Source organism: Diadema antillarum, unplaced genomic scaffold (genome assembly GCF_040938485.1).
Source record: "Diadema antillarum isolate AM-2024a unplaced genomic scaffold, OU_Dant_1.0 seq00000475_RagTag, whole genome shotgun sequence".
NCBI classification, from domain to species: Eukaryota; Metazoa; Echinodermata; class Echinoidea; order Diadematoida; family Diadematidae; genus Diadema; species Diadema antillarum.
In genome coordinates this window covers 579,409-594,106 of record NW_027271442.1, presented here as the reverse complement: position 1 = coordinate 594,106, position 14,698 = coordinate 579,409, and the positions used below count along the sequence as shown (strand labels likewise).

The window sequence follows — 14,698 nt, the reverse complement described above, 5'->3', positions numbered from 1 at the left end:
AAGCGCTTAATCTTTTCCAAACCGTGCTGGCTGTGCCATGAATGGGACAAAAAGCAGGAAGTAAACCCCCAGAGTAACAACAATGAAGGGATTATTGGATTAGGCTGAAATTAAGCATGCCTCATTAACACATTCTGTCCATAATCAATGCCAACTTTCAAAGCAGTAGCACTATCATTTCAAAAGTTATTAGAGTTGAAAGTGAAGAGTGTGGACGAGGTTTTTCAGAAATGAAAAAGAGATTCTGAAGACACACCTAATCACACTATTCTACCAAAAATGTTCGAGATAAACTGCTAAAAAAACACACTTTCCTGCCTGTTTTATGATACCAAATTTTAGCATAATGTGAAAGAAGACCCGCTCTTTCAGAAAATATGAAAAAGTAAAGTTCGGCTAGGTTGACCCATTTCACTTATTTTCAGTCCTCATGCAAAATCAGTGTGTGCGACTTTATGTTCGTTTTGAGGTGCACGGTCACATATACTGTAAAAGTGGAAATTTTCGCAGTGTAGAAATTTTCGCCCATTTCACGCAACCAGAAACTAGCGTGAAAATGAAAGCAGGAGAATATGTTAGCATGCCATATGTTCCTGCACTCACTGTCATGATTCTGTGAAATTAAAAACATGTGAAACTCTTCTTTCCGGGCCGAGCGCAAAAAATTAGTCACCTTGATAAAATATCCACTTTTACAGTATTGTGACATCACAGGCACGCAATAGTGCAAAACCTACCACTTGACCAAAAGCCTGACACGGATGTCCATGTAAATTGAGCTGTCAGCTGTGCAATATTCATTTTTGATCAAAAAAACTGCACCAGCCACAGCGTGCAGTGGTACATTTCGTAACTGCATATGTCACATGATGACCGATCGACCAATTAGAGAGCTAGAATCTTTTCAGGTGTTGTATAACATGCACTATACATTATTAGTGTTTCATACAAAGGTAAAGCAAACTATTCAATATCATTTATTTGAGCCCATTCACTTTCCGTATAATCGTTTTTTTGTTTTGTTTTTGCTTTGGTTGCAGAACAGCAGAGAGCCTAAAGATTGGTACACTTTTAACACATTGGAGGAGATTTACATTGACAACACATTGAGATTTAAACTGCCGTTTCTTGCTCACTTTGGAACACATTTTATCACATTTCTCTCTGATTTTGTGCACATTTTATCACTTGAATCAGTTCTATTTAATCTTTCTAGAACATGAAATATGCAAACAAATTCAGAGGTGTCATTTTTATGGTAAGATGATAATCCTCATCAATATTCCCCCAACTTTATGGGAAAATGAGATAAGTTTTAATTATCAATGAGCTGGCTTTCAGTTCTAAGTTAACTATACAAAATATATCCCTGTTTCTGCATTACGTCAGGTAAAATATTTGTAAATGAACACTAACTACACTTTTGGACGAGATTTTGCAACTGACTGGAATCTCATTTGTCTGATAAATACGTAAGCGCGATACAGTTTAGACTGACGACTGAAGAAATGGCAAGTATAATATGGTCTACAAACTGTAACGTTCAATACTTCGGAGATTGTCTGCTCGGCTCTGACGAAATGCGCACTGGTCAAATACTTGCACAAACAAACCATCTGTTGATAATGTTGACATCCAGGAATAATGACATACAGAGAAATAACAACTACAAAAGTTTGTCCACTGGGAGCACAAAAAGAGAAAAGTGAACATTCTCATAAAGTCCACATTGTCATGGTAATAGCAAATGAATAACTGTGCCCTACTCCTATGCTCCAACATAAAAAATAAAACAAAACAAAACAAAATTATATTTTAAAGTAATAATCACTACAGGACCAGACATTCTGATCTTGGCGAAATGTGGAATTTGCACAATGGAGACATTCTATACTGTAAAACCTGAACTTTTTCACGTGCATGAAACTTTCGCAAAATTTGAAGGAGCTAAGGTTCACAAAAGTACATAAAATGCAGAAAAAAATCCTTGTCTACATTTTCAAGAAAGTTTTGCGCTGAAAAAAAAAAAAAAAGGCTGTCGGCTCAAATTTGCGAAAGTTTCATGATGCAAGATGTTTCCGGTTTTACAGTATTATAAAAATAAAATTAATCACAAAATGGTAGATGCTATGGCTTGAAAAGTACATGTATGCAGTTATAATAAAATAACATTTAGGCTGTACATTGTATATTCATGTGAAGAGAATGACATGAAGTGATAAACAATGGCCCGAATCCACGAAGGTGGTACAAATGAAACCATGGTTTAAACCATGGACAAAAACCATGGAGCGCCAAGAGTCGCATAGAATATTTTGTTACGAAATCAGTCATTTCGTCGATGAAATGATCATTTTGTATAAACGAAATGACAACATTTTCTAACTAAATGAACATTTTGTCCACGAAATGATAATTTTGTTAATGAAACGGTCATCGTGTCAACAAAATGACCAATTTCGCAACCAAATATTCCGTGCGACACTTGGCGCTCCACGGCTTTTGTCCATGGTTTAAACCATGGTTTCATTTGTACCACCTTTGTGAATTCCGGCCATAGAGTTCTATTTGCCTGCTAGAGTTGCGAGTAGCTGCTTTGTTGTACTCATTCGGCGTAGTGGTAACAGCGGAAAGAATCGCAACCAGGCCGATGACAGCTGGCACAAAGAAGGTGATGATCAGAGCGTTGATGAAAACAATGGGAGATGAATGAGGATGACACGGGAACGGAATTCTCAACAGACGAGAACAAATTTTGCAGCCCAACATAAACCAACATTAAATGTGCAAAACCAGTCTGGGCAGGGTTGACCCTGGTCCACCGCAAACAGCTTTTACATTTTTTTTTTCTTTTGGTGATTGTTTGATGTTTAACCTTTGACCTCCATCAACCATCAGATCGGAGGTATAAAAAAAAAAATCCATTCTTCCTTGTCGCAGACTGCAGATGGCGCTCAGATAAACATGAAATATGTGAGGTACTCGACTGAACTCCACTGGATGAGTTATCCATGCGATAACAAAATAAGACAAAGAAACAAGATGGATAATGAAGTTTGCTGCTCATCTCCAGAATCAGGATAGAAGGTCAAAGGTCGGTGAGTTGGATGACATTCATACACAGATCTTCTGGATCATTTCTCTCTGCAAAGATTACAAAGAAAAAGGAAAGGAAAAAAGTTCTATTATAAGATTATTAGCCATATTTGAAAGAGATCCTAATGCAAACAGTCACATAAAATGTAATCTAAAGCAAACATGATTTAGAAGAATTCCTACACACAGAAAGAAATACTACTGTAATAATGGATATGTTTGCGTCCAGTAATTTTTCGCACTCAGCCAGGTAAGATGAAGTTTGCATGTTTTCAATAAGCCAGTTCGGGGTTCCAGTTTGAGCATGAGTAGAAAAAGGTCATTTGTACCGAGAGACAGATTGGTTTTTAATTTCACTGAGATAAGCATCTGTAATGCTATGATTATTCATGGATGGTGCCTGCCAGTACATCCACCTGACAGCAAGCCTGGTATTTGGCAATGTTAACAGAAAAAGTTTGTTAATGTATTCAAAACAGCACAATGAAATAGATGCTTCCCAAAGTGTTGATTGACGAACCATCCTGGTCACTTCATGATCTACACAGGTTCATTCTTTGTTAGAATACGAGTTCCATAAATTGCTGTGTTGGGCAAGCTGCTGCATTATGTCCCTTTGAATTTAGTGAAGTGCCTAACCACCTAAGAAAAATGAAAGGTCATTTGTACCCATGTGCACATGAGCTATCTCCGAACTGGCTTATTCTGTGGAATAAGGACATTAACTACTGGAACATATGGCATGCAAAAATATTTGTGTGCTTTTACTTTTTGTGCCCTAGCTTCTGGTTAAAGTGCAAAATGTGCACAAATTTTCCCTTTTATCTGCTAGATTAGATGGGACCCCTTGGCAAGCTGATTGGGAAAACAATCTGCCTTTTATAGAAACCTAGTAGGGATGGGATCCCATGCAGTGGGAAGACTGGCCCGACTCGGGATATATTCAGGAATCCCTGCAACAAACTGTGTATTACAGCTTTACCACTGCTGGAGTATACCCACGGATAAGGAATCTTGACTCGAGTCTAACACACCAATGAGTGCATGCTACAACACAAAGCCAGTTCAGAGATAGCTCATGTGCACGTGGGTACAAATGACCTTTCTGTTTTTTCTCAGTTTGTTAATAAACATGCATTTCACTCAATTCAAAGTGACATAATAGATCAGCTCTCATGATCAACCCCTCATGATTCCTCCCAGGTGACTAGCAAAAGTCAGCAAACGGTATCAGCCGGACACATTGTGTCATACGCTTGATTGAATGAATGAGCTTGGCCAACATCATAATTTATGTAACTCCTATTCAAACAAAGAATGAACCTGTGTAGATCATGTGACCAGAATGGTTCATCCAATCAGCAGTTAGGGAAGCATCCATTTCATTCTGCTCTATATTGAATGCACTAACAAAATGATATCATTGCCAAATACCGCACTTGCTGTCAGGTGGATGTACTGACAAGCACCATTCATAAGGATTACAAACAGATGCTAATCTCAGTGAATTTAAAAACCAGGCTGTCCCTCAGTACATTATGACCTTTTTCTGCTCATGCACAAACTGGAACCCCAAACTTGCATATTCACTGACAGGCAGTTCGATTCCAGCAGGCCTGGGCCCTGTTTCATAAAGCTGTTCATAAAGTTACGAACAACTTACGAGTGACTGGTGATCAGTTCTGATGTGCCATACTTATCAGAATTTCCATAATTCAGCACAAGAATTGATCACCAGTCACTCGTAAGTTGTGCGTAACTTTACGAACAGCTTTATGAAACACCCCCCTGCGCTATTTTTGATTTGCAAAAGTACCCCAGCTGGCACTGAATGAAGATTGATTCAATCAAGCCAACCTTTTCTCACAAAATTGAGGACGGGCAGATTTTGCTACAACACACATTTCCTATAGACCGATTCTGTGAGGCGGTTTGTGTATTATCGGCATGGGCAGCGCCATTTCTGCGGTGTCCCGGCCGACCCCCCCCCCCCTCTCCCCACCCCCTCCCTACATTAGCACACGCACGGAATGAAAAACTAATGCATGGTTGTTTCAGCCAATAGGTGTCTCGTACTGAGTGCATGAATGCTTGCTTAATGCGCAAACCTTTGTTACAAGTGCGCGTACTCCTGCTACAAGTGCGCGATAAACATGTTGTCCGTGGGGTGGGGTAGAGGATGGGGGGTAGGCTGGGACACAACAGTTTGCGCTAATGGCTGCGCCCAGTGCCACAAATTGTCTGCTGCCCTCAACGAACCCGAATCGGTCTATAGAAATTGCCCGGGTTTACTCGGGGCTCATCCTCAATGGGTTAACTCTTTATGCGCAATGGTGCAAACCCCTGTGTGCCACATTAAATTCTGAGACACCAAGAAGTCATGCTTTGGGAAAACATTCTGTTTTTCAAATCAGTGTAACTTTTATAGATTTCTGTTAAGCTGGACACATACTGAGCAAAGTTGTAAGGAAAATAGCAAGCTTTTACATATCTCTACATTGTATAAAGCTTTATAACTTGTACTTCACGGAAAATGTTAAAACAATATTATTTGTAAAATGCATACTCAGTATTATGTATTACCATTTGCTGGATGGAAACAATGAATTTAATTTCATAGTAAGAGTCAGTGGGAGCGGTACAGACAAATCACTCTGATAGTTCAATGTAACCCATTCCCTTCCCCATCCCCCAACATAAATGTGCAATTTATAAAAGATTTGATTTTCCTTCCTGACAGAAGGCAAAACTTACCAATGGTTCTAACTCTCTGTGTTCGACGAGGTTGAACTCTGTGACGAAGAAGTAAAAGTGTTTGTAGCAGGTGTTTATGTGTGCCTCCTGTGAAAAGGAAAGAAAAAATACAGTCAAACACAAAATGAAACAAACCTTTTGCAGTACTGATTTCTACATACTAGCACATTCAAGTCCTGTTTCTAATATGGACCTTACCCATACAACACCAGGACAACGTCTGGAAAACAAAATTCTTCGCCTCGGGCGAGAAAACTGCAGGGGAAGGCAAGGGTACCAAAAGCATTTTCTGGGGCTAGATAAACACTAAACGTGTTTTGAAACTAGTTTAGAAACGCTGTTTTGAAACGCCATTCAAAGGGCACTTTGAAAAGCTTTTGAGACCACGGTTGCCTTTCTGTGAGTAGATAAACGCATTGCTGTTTTGAAATGCATCTCAAGGTCAACTCCAAGCTATTTCCGGTTGTGTTTTCTACCCATTACTTGTGTGTGAATGATGAGGCATGTATGGTGGTAGGCAGTTGACCTTTACTTCCTGGGTCGAATGGCGCAAAAGCAGCTGCGCAGTGACAACACTCGAATCGCGATTGTATCATGGTTAGATAAACGCGGCACCCCGAGAATCACATTTCAAACCACGTTCACAAACACCGTTCCAAACACGTTGTGAAAGGTGATTCTCTCTCTCTAGTTAGATAAACAGAGCCTATACTGTATCACAGCATTAATCATTGCAACAGAGCCCTACCGAGAGATGTTGCTGTGAAGACTCAATCTGGTTCAAGGATAATTCTCTGCTAATGTTTTAAATCATCACCAATGACAAGACCTTTCTATTCTTTCTTTACACTCAAAAAGCACACACACACACACACATCAAATCTCTGTCTATTTGGGAAAAGGTCCAATGAGTCACATGGTCATAAACACGTGTCCGGCTACTTAAAAATGAAAGTGCAAGAGCTTTTATCGGGAGTGACCTACAGCCAATCAGGACACTGGATTCTGGTCAATACAATGCCACTGCAGCAAGAACTGCTATCATAACACCTTTCTATACATTGTTGCCCTACGCTCCATTTCATAGAATGCTCCTGTCATAACACTTTTGTTGGAATGGTAAGTGCTACACTAACGACAAGAATTCCACTTCTTGATTAGCTGTTGCTACAAAAAGGTGCTAGTCTAGCAAGAATTGCTTTCCTAAACGTTATCTATGAAACGAGGCACAGACGTTGCTATATCATCCCCAGTCCTCTGGGCCAGCCCACTCACCGCTCCGATCTCGACCAGCTTGTCGAAGTGGTGGATGTAGACGTGGACAAACACTCTGTGTAACCTGGTCAGAATTTTCTTGCACGTTGGGACAAAGTTCTTGGGGAAGCCGACATCTGCGAGGAGAGCATTGTACAGCAACATGAGAGAGACATCCAAGTCTCAAAGACACATAAAATTGATTTTCCATGCATTTTTTTTTTCTGCACTGACCTTACATTTTCATGTACATTTGATTGCTACTGTTATCATATGTAAATATCCCATTTCCAAAATTGGCTTTTACCACATTTTGTATCTAGACTGATTTTTTTTTTTTGTCTGTGCTTTTTACTGCATAGACCTAACCCTATCAGTATCACGTTATACATGTATTTGATAACTTTTATTTAACCTGGGTATCCCAATGTCAAAATGAAGTCCTAAACTGCAGACTGCTTGAACAGACTACGTTGTGTTCTTGTTAACAAAATTGCAAACTTTTGAATAGCTATACTTCAAAACAGCCGAGTACCAAATGGAAAATGCTCACAACAAAAATTAATCTGGTTTCTTGTACCTGCCCAAAAAGCTTTGACAAAATACATTTGTCTACATCCCGTGTGGCAAATTAGACAATGTGAAGCAGAAACATGGTCAGCATAATAGTGTGAAATGGCCCAGTCATCATGTGCACAAGACACTGCAATGTCTAAGAGTTGTTCACACTCAGAAACTCACCTACATTAACTGGGAATAAAGTCTCATTGTTAATGAGATGCTCTACCCAGTCCATGAGATTGTTGATGTAGTCTGTGGCGGGAAGTGCCGTCGGCTTCTTGTACTTGTCACCATCCATCCACATGTACTCGTACCTGTTGACCACAGAATAGATAGATTGAAGTCACTCTTGTGATCTCTAGAGGGCGCTATTTCATCAATAGTCAAATTCTACTGGGAAGATATTGAAGATGGTGCTCACCAGATATGAACATTTACGCCCAAATTCATTGAAAACTTGAAACACAGTTTTAATCTGGTTCATGGATTATGTAAAAGTTTGACTGCGCAAATGCGTGCAACCCAACACAAACACAGCTTTAATCTAGGTAATATTTGCTTGTATGCCAAGTGGGGAACAGAGCATGGTATGATAAATAGCTCTATCTATGGTTGCCTTCAAGCACTCTCCTTTTAAAGTGAGCCAAACCGTACTGAACCCGCGCCAGAGGAGCGCTCAAACACTCCTAAAGTGTACCATACCAAACTGAACTGAGTCATAAGTGGACCACTGATTAATGTCCTTCAAAAGGGGTACCAAAAGTGTACCTAAAAGTTCGCATGTGAGAATGCACGTATCAGGCAAATACAGCGCTGTACGTCATAATTCAGAGAGTTCATTCTCTTTATTTGGGACACCTGTAAGTAGTTCAAACGCACCAGGTGAATGACTCTGTTACTAAAAAATGCATGACCTCAACGGACTCTAAAAATAATTCATAATGTATGCTTTCTCAACAGAGAGCTCAAATGCTGCAAATGTTGCATAGTACAATACGGTTCCCTTTGGATTGGTTCGCTTTGGTTCGCTTTAGAGCACTCAATCACACCCTAACCAGGGTTTTTTTTTTTCCCATGATGGACTGGAGTGAAAACTTGGCTTTGCTTGCAGCATCTTGCATTTTATCTCTTTCTCTGAGAAAGAATTTTGTACAATGTACTTACTTCGGTCCTCCGCTCATGATTGGACACGTCTCCTTGTTGCAATATTCACACACCGTGCCGTAGATCAGGTTGATTCTGTTGAAGAAGTCGACCACTAGAGGGAGACACAAAAAGAAATGTAAGAGAGGAGAGAAGAATAATGAAGCATGTACAAAAAGCTGGTCAAATCTGTCTTGATACCAGTGGGTGGATGACCCAAAGACCTATAATGATCAAAAGCATGTAATTATTTTTTTTTTTCAAACAATCCAATGTGAGTGAAATAAATATTGATTTGGCCAGGAGCTGTCACAACAAAACAAATTCAGCTTGCAATACAATATCATATGACTAGCTCAAGTTTCAGTTTGACAAAGTTGCAAAAGTTCAGTGACCTTCAATCAGTTTACTAAGAATGTTATTTGGGAGAGACAGATTGAGGGATGGTTGGATGGACAGACAGAATGACAGATGGGAAAACAGCCAGACAGATGTCTGACGGACAGCCGCAATAATACAATGCCACAAACATATTTCCAAGGCAGTGGCACTAAAAACTACAAACCTGCAGTGTATTTATAATCAACCCTTCACATACAAATGTATCCAGGTACAATTGTACATGTGTACTATAAACTGTAACTAGACATACACTGTCAATTTGTTTTCGTCAGGACTTCTATTTCATTCCTCCATCCTGTACAAGCCGTTTCACACATGTGTCTCAGCCCACAGAGAAGGACCACAGTGACACACTGAGGATTAATGGGGATAGGGTGATTGCTATTCATTGACAATCAGTTTCAAGATCTGTACCAATCAGTACAGCGAGCTCTCTAGCGGAAGTTCCCAACTGGCGAACAGAGCACAAGGTTTTGAGAGAGCACAGTACACTGTGATTGAGAAGCAATCTCCATGAAAGTATTAATTTACTTACAATACAAGGCAGAAGATGTGAAGAAAGAATCAAATCAATCCATTTATTTTATTATGACACTACTCAAATAGATTTGTAAATGGGTGACGAAATTCATAGATAAAATAAACAAATGAGTGAAGAAAGAAAGACACAAACTTATCCATAAATCTAGCACCCTGTAGTCATGACAACCATTAGCTCTTTTAATCAATTTCAAGCTAGAGCTTCATTGCATAAAATCACATCCAAAATATTTTCAGAAGGGTAAGTGAAAGAAGGACAGCTCTTAACTTTTTGTGAGATACTCGGTAACCGCTTTATGAAATGTTCGAAACAATACAATTCTAAGAGGAAGTCAAAGTTTATTTGATGAAAATCATTTTTGAAATGGTCAAGATGTCCAAAAACAAAGTATAACAACGCGATCCTAATGAAGGGCAGGTCCCACCTTTGATGAGGATCATTTCATTTTGGATATCTCAGCCATTTAAAAACCAACTTTCATCAAATAAACGTTGAACTCTTGTGAGAATTATGACCTTTTATTTTTTCTAAGAGGTTTTTAATTAGCTCAAAAAATCATCATAAAAAAAATTGGAAACCTGAAGCCCTTTTTCAACTGAAACTGTACCATCCCTGTAAACCACCAAACATTGAAGTTGATACTGTAAGATATTTTCGCAGCATGAAATTTTCGCGAGTTGCCTCTAACATTCAACGCGTACAATGTAGACAAGAACTTTCACTCACATGTATGCATTCTAACTTTGCGAATCTTGGCTCTCGCGAAATTCGTGAAATTAAAATGCATGCGAACATTCCTCATTTTACAGCAATGGACAACAGCTTTCTCACCATGTACCGCCAGCCAGTCGTTGAAATCTTCTTCAGCAGGGAGCTTGACCACTACCCGTAGGTCTAGGCCTGAGTTGAGGGACGCCTGGGCCTTCTTGTGGAGGTTGTACCGCATCGTTCCCTGCTCCACCTTCTTCTTGGGGCGGAATGTCTGCAAGATGCAAGGAGGAACGGCCAGTTAAGTCTTAGCTTGCCAAAGTGGAAGATTTGCTCCATTTCACACACACAAATCTCACAGAACAGCATGTATAAATAATTAATAGCAAAGTCAAGGTGATGCAGAAAGGGCAGAGCTTTACAAAACAGGGAACTATCAAAATCTGTAACCGACTATTAAACGGTTGACCACATTAGCTAGTCATTGTCTTCGAATTTGTTATGCGCTTGTTAAATATCTGTTCAAATAAACTGTATTATAATGTAAATAACACAGTCTACAAGAATCTTCAGCCTATTGAAGGAGGCCAACTTTAATATAAACCAGAACAGGGGTTTACCTCCCCGACCAGAAGAAGAAAAAGAATCAGATCTGTAGGGTTTGTCTTCTGAATGCCTTATTTGGCTGAACAATTTAATAGCAAACCATGACTACTAGACATTACTGTTTAATCTCCACTTTTAAACCCGACCCCCCCCCCCCCAAAAAAAAAGTTATTATTTATTACATGTCTTATGGAACCCATAACCGATGAAATCATTCACACAAGCTTTATTTTGCTATGGTACAGTGTTGTATGTCTTTCGTGAATTCAAAAATCTGCTAGAAGAACTTGAGCTGAAGCAGAGTACAAATTTTGTAAACATCCCACCTGGATATGCCCTACCAATGTCCAGTGGGTAAACACGTATTAAAAGGGATAGAGTTTCCAAAGAGTTACTGGTAACACAAAACACGATGGCCTCAACAATGCTACATGTACACACACAAGTCATTTGAACCTGTACAAACTGATCCTGTTAGCATGCACTCATGTCACGTAGAAAACAAACAAACAAACAAATCACAGCATCAAGCCTCCCCCCCCCCCACCACCCCAACAACAAGAACTAGAAAAGCACTCTGAGAGCGCAGACCTCCGCCAAGCATGCAGCTCATTTCCACCACTGATCTTGTTCTTCTATCATTTCCACCCATACGTACTGCATTGTGTGCAGAGTCGCCCGAATCCCAATATAGAAGCCTTTGTTGCGTCATAAACCCTCAGCTGCACGGCGCGCCTCGCCCTAACAGAAACTAGAGCACGCACTTTAGTGCGTGCATGCAAACCTCAAATGCGCGCAGCCTGAACTCGCAAGTTCATTGACCCTACCTGCTAAAATATAAAAAGTCCTTCATAAATTCCCCCAAAATTCTCGGATCACTACCAAAAGTTAATCGTTTGGTACTTGTGTCATTCTCAACCTTTCCTGCAAGTTTCATCCCAATCCGTTAACTACTTTTTGAGTTATTTTGCGCACGGACAAACGAACGAACGAACGAAAGAACGAACAAACCAACAGTAACGACAACATGTAATTTCCCCCCTTGGCGGAGGTAATATTATGCATGCTAATTAATTTTAAAAAAAAAACTTGTTTCTGTTGCAAATACAATGTACGTTGGAGTTTTAGGGCATGTGGTATTACATGTACAGCATGAACAGCAAGCTTTTGGGCTTTACTAGCAGTCTTCTATTCTATTATGTGCATGCACTGAATGTTTGTTAGTTAGTTTTGTTTGTTTGTTTGTTTTTACATACATTGTAAATGACACCCTTTCCTTGAAAGTCAACACAAAACAGACTGTATCTATATCTTCATTAATACTGTACACAGTGAGGCAGAAGAAGGGCTAGTGAGTATCATATTTCCAGATGGATACTATATCACAGTGCATATTATAACTTGTATAAAAATACAGTATGTTCCTGTAGGCCCTACTGTAAAGAGTATCTTTCGGCCTAAACTACCTCAATACATACTCGGTAGGCCTACACATACATTATTATAATATGTTATATGTACAATGTTGATTGTAAAACCATGATAATGATTCCAGTATCAATATCTATTTCATATTAAAACAAATGAAAGTACCAGAATCTGCATTTTTTTCACCAAGCATACAGTAAGTACAGGATACAGTACAATGGCTATTAAAACATCGTGCATTTTTAAGGGACACCCTATACAAGGATGTATTCAATAATACATTGTGCACATGTAGGCCTACACCAGTGCAAACAGACAGTCCTTCAAATACATCTGATACTGAGTGTCATAGTGTACACATCCTGTATCATAGAGGTACCATGTGTGGTACATGAATCAGATGTATTTATGATTTTTCTCCACATGATGATTTGCCAAGAGCCACTTAGTCTTAGTTCAAAGCTGTGGGCTTTTTTAATTTTACCCTGTATCCTAAGAAAGTGAATAAACATGTACATGTGTATTGAGAACATTTGATTTACATCAGAATGAATGTCTTGGTACAAATAATAATATTCCCTACAGCATGGTACACTGGTATTTCACACATAAGATTTACAACCCTCTTTTGTTTGTTTGTTTCTTATTTACTTGACAGGTTGATTGTGCTACAATTAACACAAACTGGTCATATTTCCAAGCATGGGGTAATGTGGTACAATGTAGTGTACGCTCTTGCATGTACATGTGACTCTCAGCGGCAAATTGGACTCAATGTCACGTTCATGCAGAGAAACATTGCATTTGAGCAAAGCAGAACAATTTGTAAACATTCTAGATTAAAAGTTCTCTCATTTCACACGACATGAAATTATGTAGTTTTTGTTCGTGTACCATAGCAAGTACCATACCTCCGGATTATAAATGAGACATGTTTTGATTTGTTTTTTAATTTAGTTCAGCTTTGCTTTGCTGTTGTTTTTGTTCTTGTTATTGCTGTTGTTGTTGTTGTGTGTGTGTGTGTGTATGTGTTTTTGTTTTTGTGTTTTGTTTTTGTTGTTTTTTTAGGGGGGTTTAATATTTACATTAGAACCATTTCTGATATCTGAAAATACAATAACATACTGTACATATGTTGCAGAAAGAGGCTTCTGTTTTGTTGGTTTTTTTTTTTTTTTTTTTTTGGGGGGGGAAGGGGGTGGGTGGATTCGATCCTGAATCAATCGGCAACATACTGTGATGATTCAAATGCTATAGAAAATCAATACAGGATTGTCTTTAGTACGAATGACTATTTTGTACTGTAGCCCTGATGTGTTATGTATGTATGAAGTCAGATTGACAGGGTTATTAAACTCTGTTGGGACTACAAATTGTATACTGAAGGGCTTCTAAAGCAGTGTGTGGATGATGTACATTGTAAAACACACACACACACACACACACACACACACACACACACACACAAATACTGTATACACATAGGTACACATACACTGTACACTGTACAATGTCTTTTCCTAGGAATGGTTGGATGGAACGGGAAACGGGATCATAATTTTGATGGATTTATCAGAGAAATTCTCGCTGCCTCTCGGCCTCCTCTCACCCAAATTTGGCCAGGCAATCACACGGTGGGTTTACACCGGAGACAAAGAGAGTCCTTGTCAATGAATCCATAGTGCAGTGATCACACAGGAGGCAGATGTAGCAAACAGCCTTTTATACAGGGGCATGGAAGACCCAAACATCCATTGTATAGGATGCAAGAGGATGAATGGTATAGAATTATATACCATTCTCTCCATTCGCCTGAAGTGCTACCAAAAAAAAAAAAAAAAGGATTCCATGTATACAACTTCCTCCTGTTTAGACATGAACTCAACCAAAAATAAATTCTATGTTGTGTATAATGTTCTTTTTTAAAAATTATTTCAGTCTTTATGAGAAAGCAACTAGCATATTTCTTTTTTTCAAATAGCATTTGGGGTTTTTTGTTTTGTTTTGTTTTTGTTTTTGTTTTTGATATTTTTCTCTTCTTCTTCTTCTTCTTTTTTTTTGGGGGGGGGGGGGGGGAGGGGGGGGGGGTCTTATTGGTCTTGTTGTGAGATTATCAACCAAAAACATAAAATACAATCAATATGTTTGCACACAAAACAATGACTCAAGAGAATAGCAGATTATGACATGAACTCATTACGGTAT

At 39.0% G+C, this 14,698-nt stretch overlaps 1 protein-coding gene across 1 annotated transcript in view; it reads right to left on the bottom strand.

Moving 5' to 3' along the window:
* Positions 1-2,493: 2,493 nt before the first annotated feature.
* The window catches only part of LOC139733415 (MOB kinase activator 3B-like), a 30,753-nt gene continuing 18,548 nt past the window's right edge, over positions 2,494-14,698 (bottom strand). Inside the window, exons 2-7 of the mRNA XM_071644237.1 lie at positions 10,583-10,733; positions 8,830-8,923; positions 7,846-7,979; positions 7,126-7,241; positions 5,851-5,937; positions 2,494-3,144 (exon numbers count right to left, since the gene is read on the bottom strand). Coding sequence (XP_071500338.1) covers positions 3,115-3,144; positions 5,851-5,937; positions 7,126-7,241; positions 7,846-7,979; positions 8,830-8,923; positions 10,583-10,733 — 612 coding nt within the window. The 3' untranslated portion in view covers positions 2,494-3,114. The remainder of the gene's footprint in view (positions 3,145-5,850; positions 5,938-7,125; positions 7,242-7,845; positions 7,980-8,829; positions 8,924-10,582; positions 10,734-14,698) is intronic.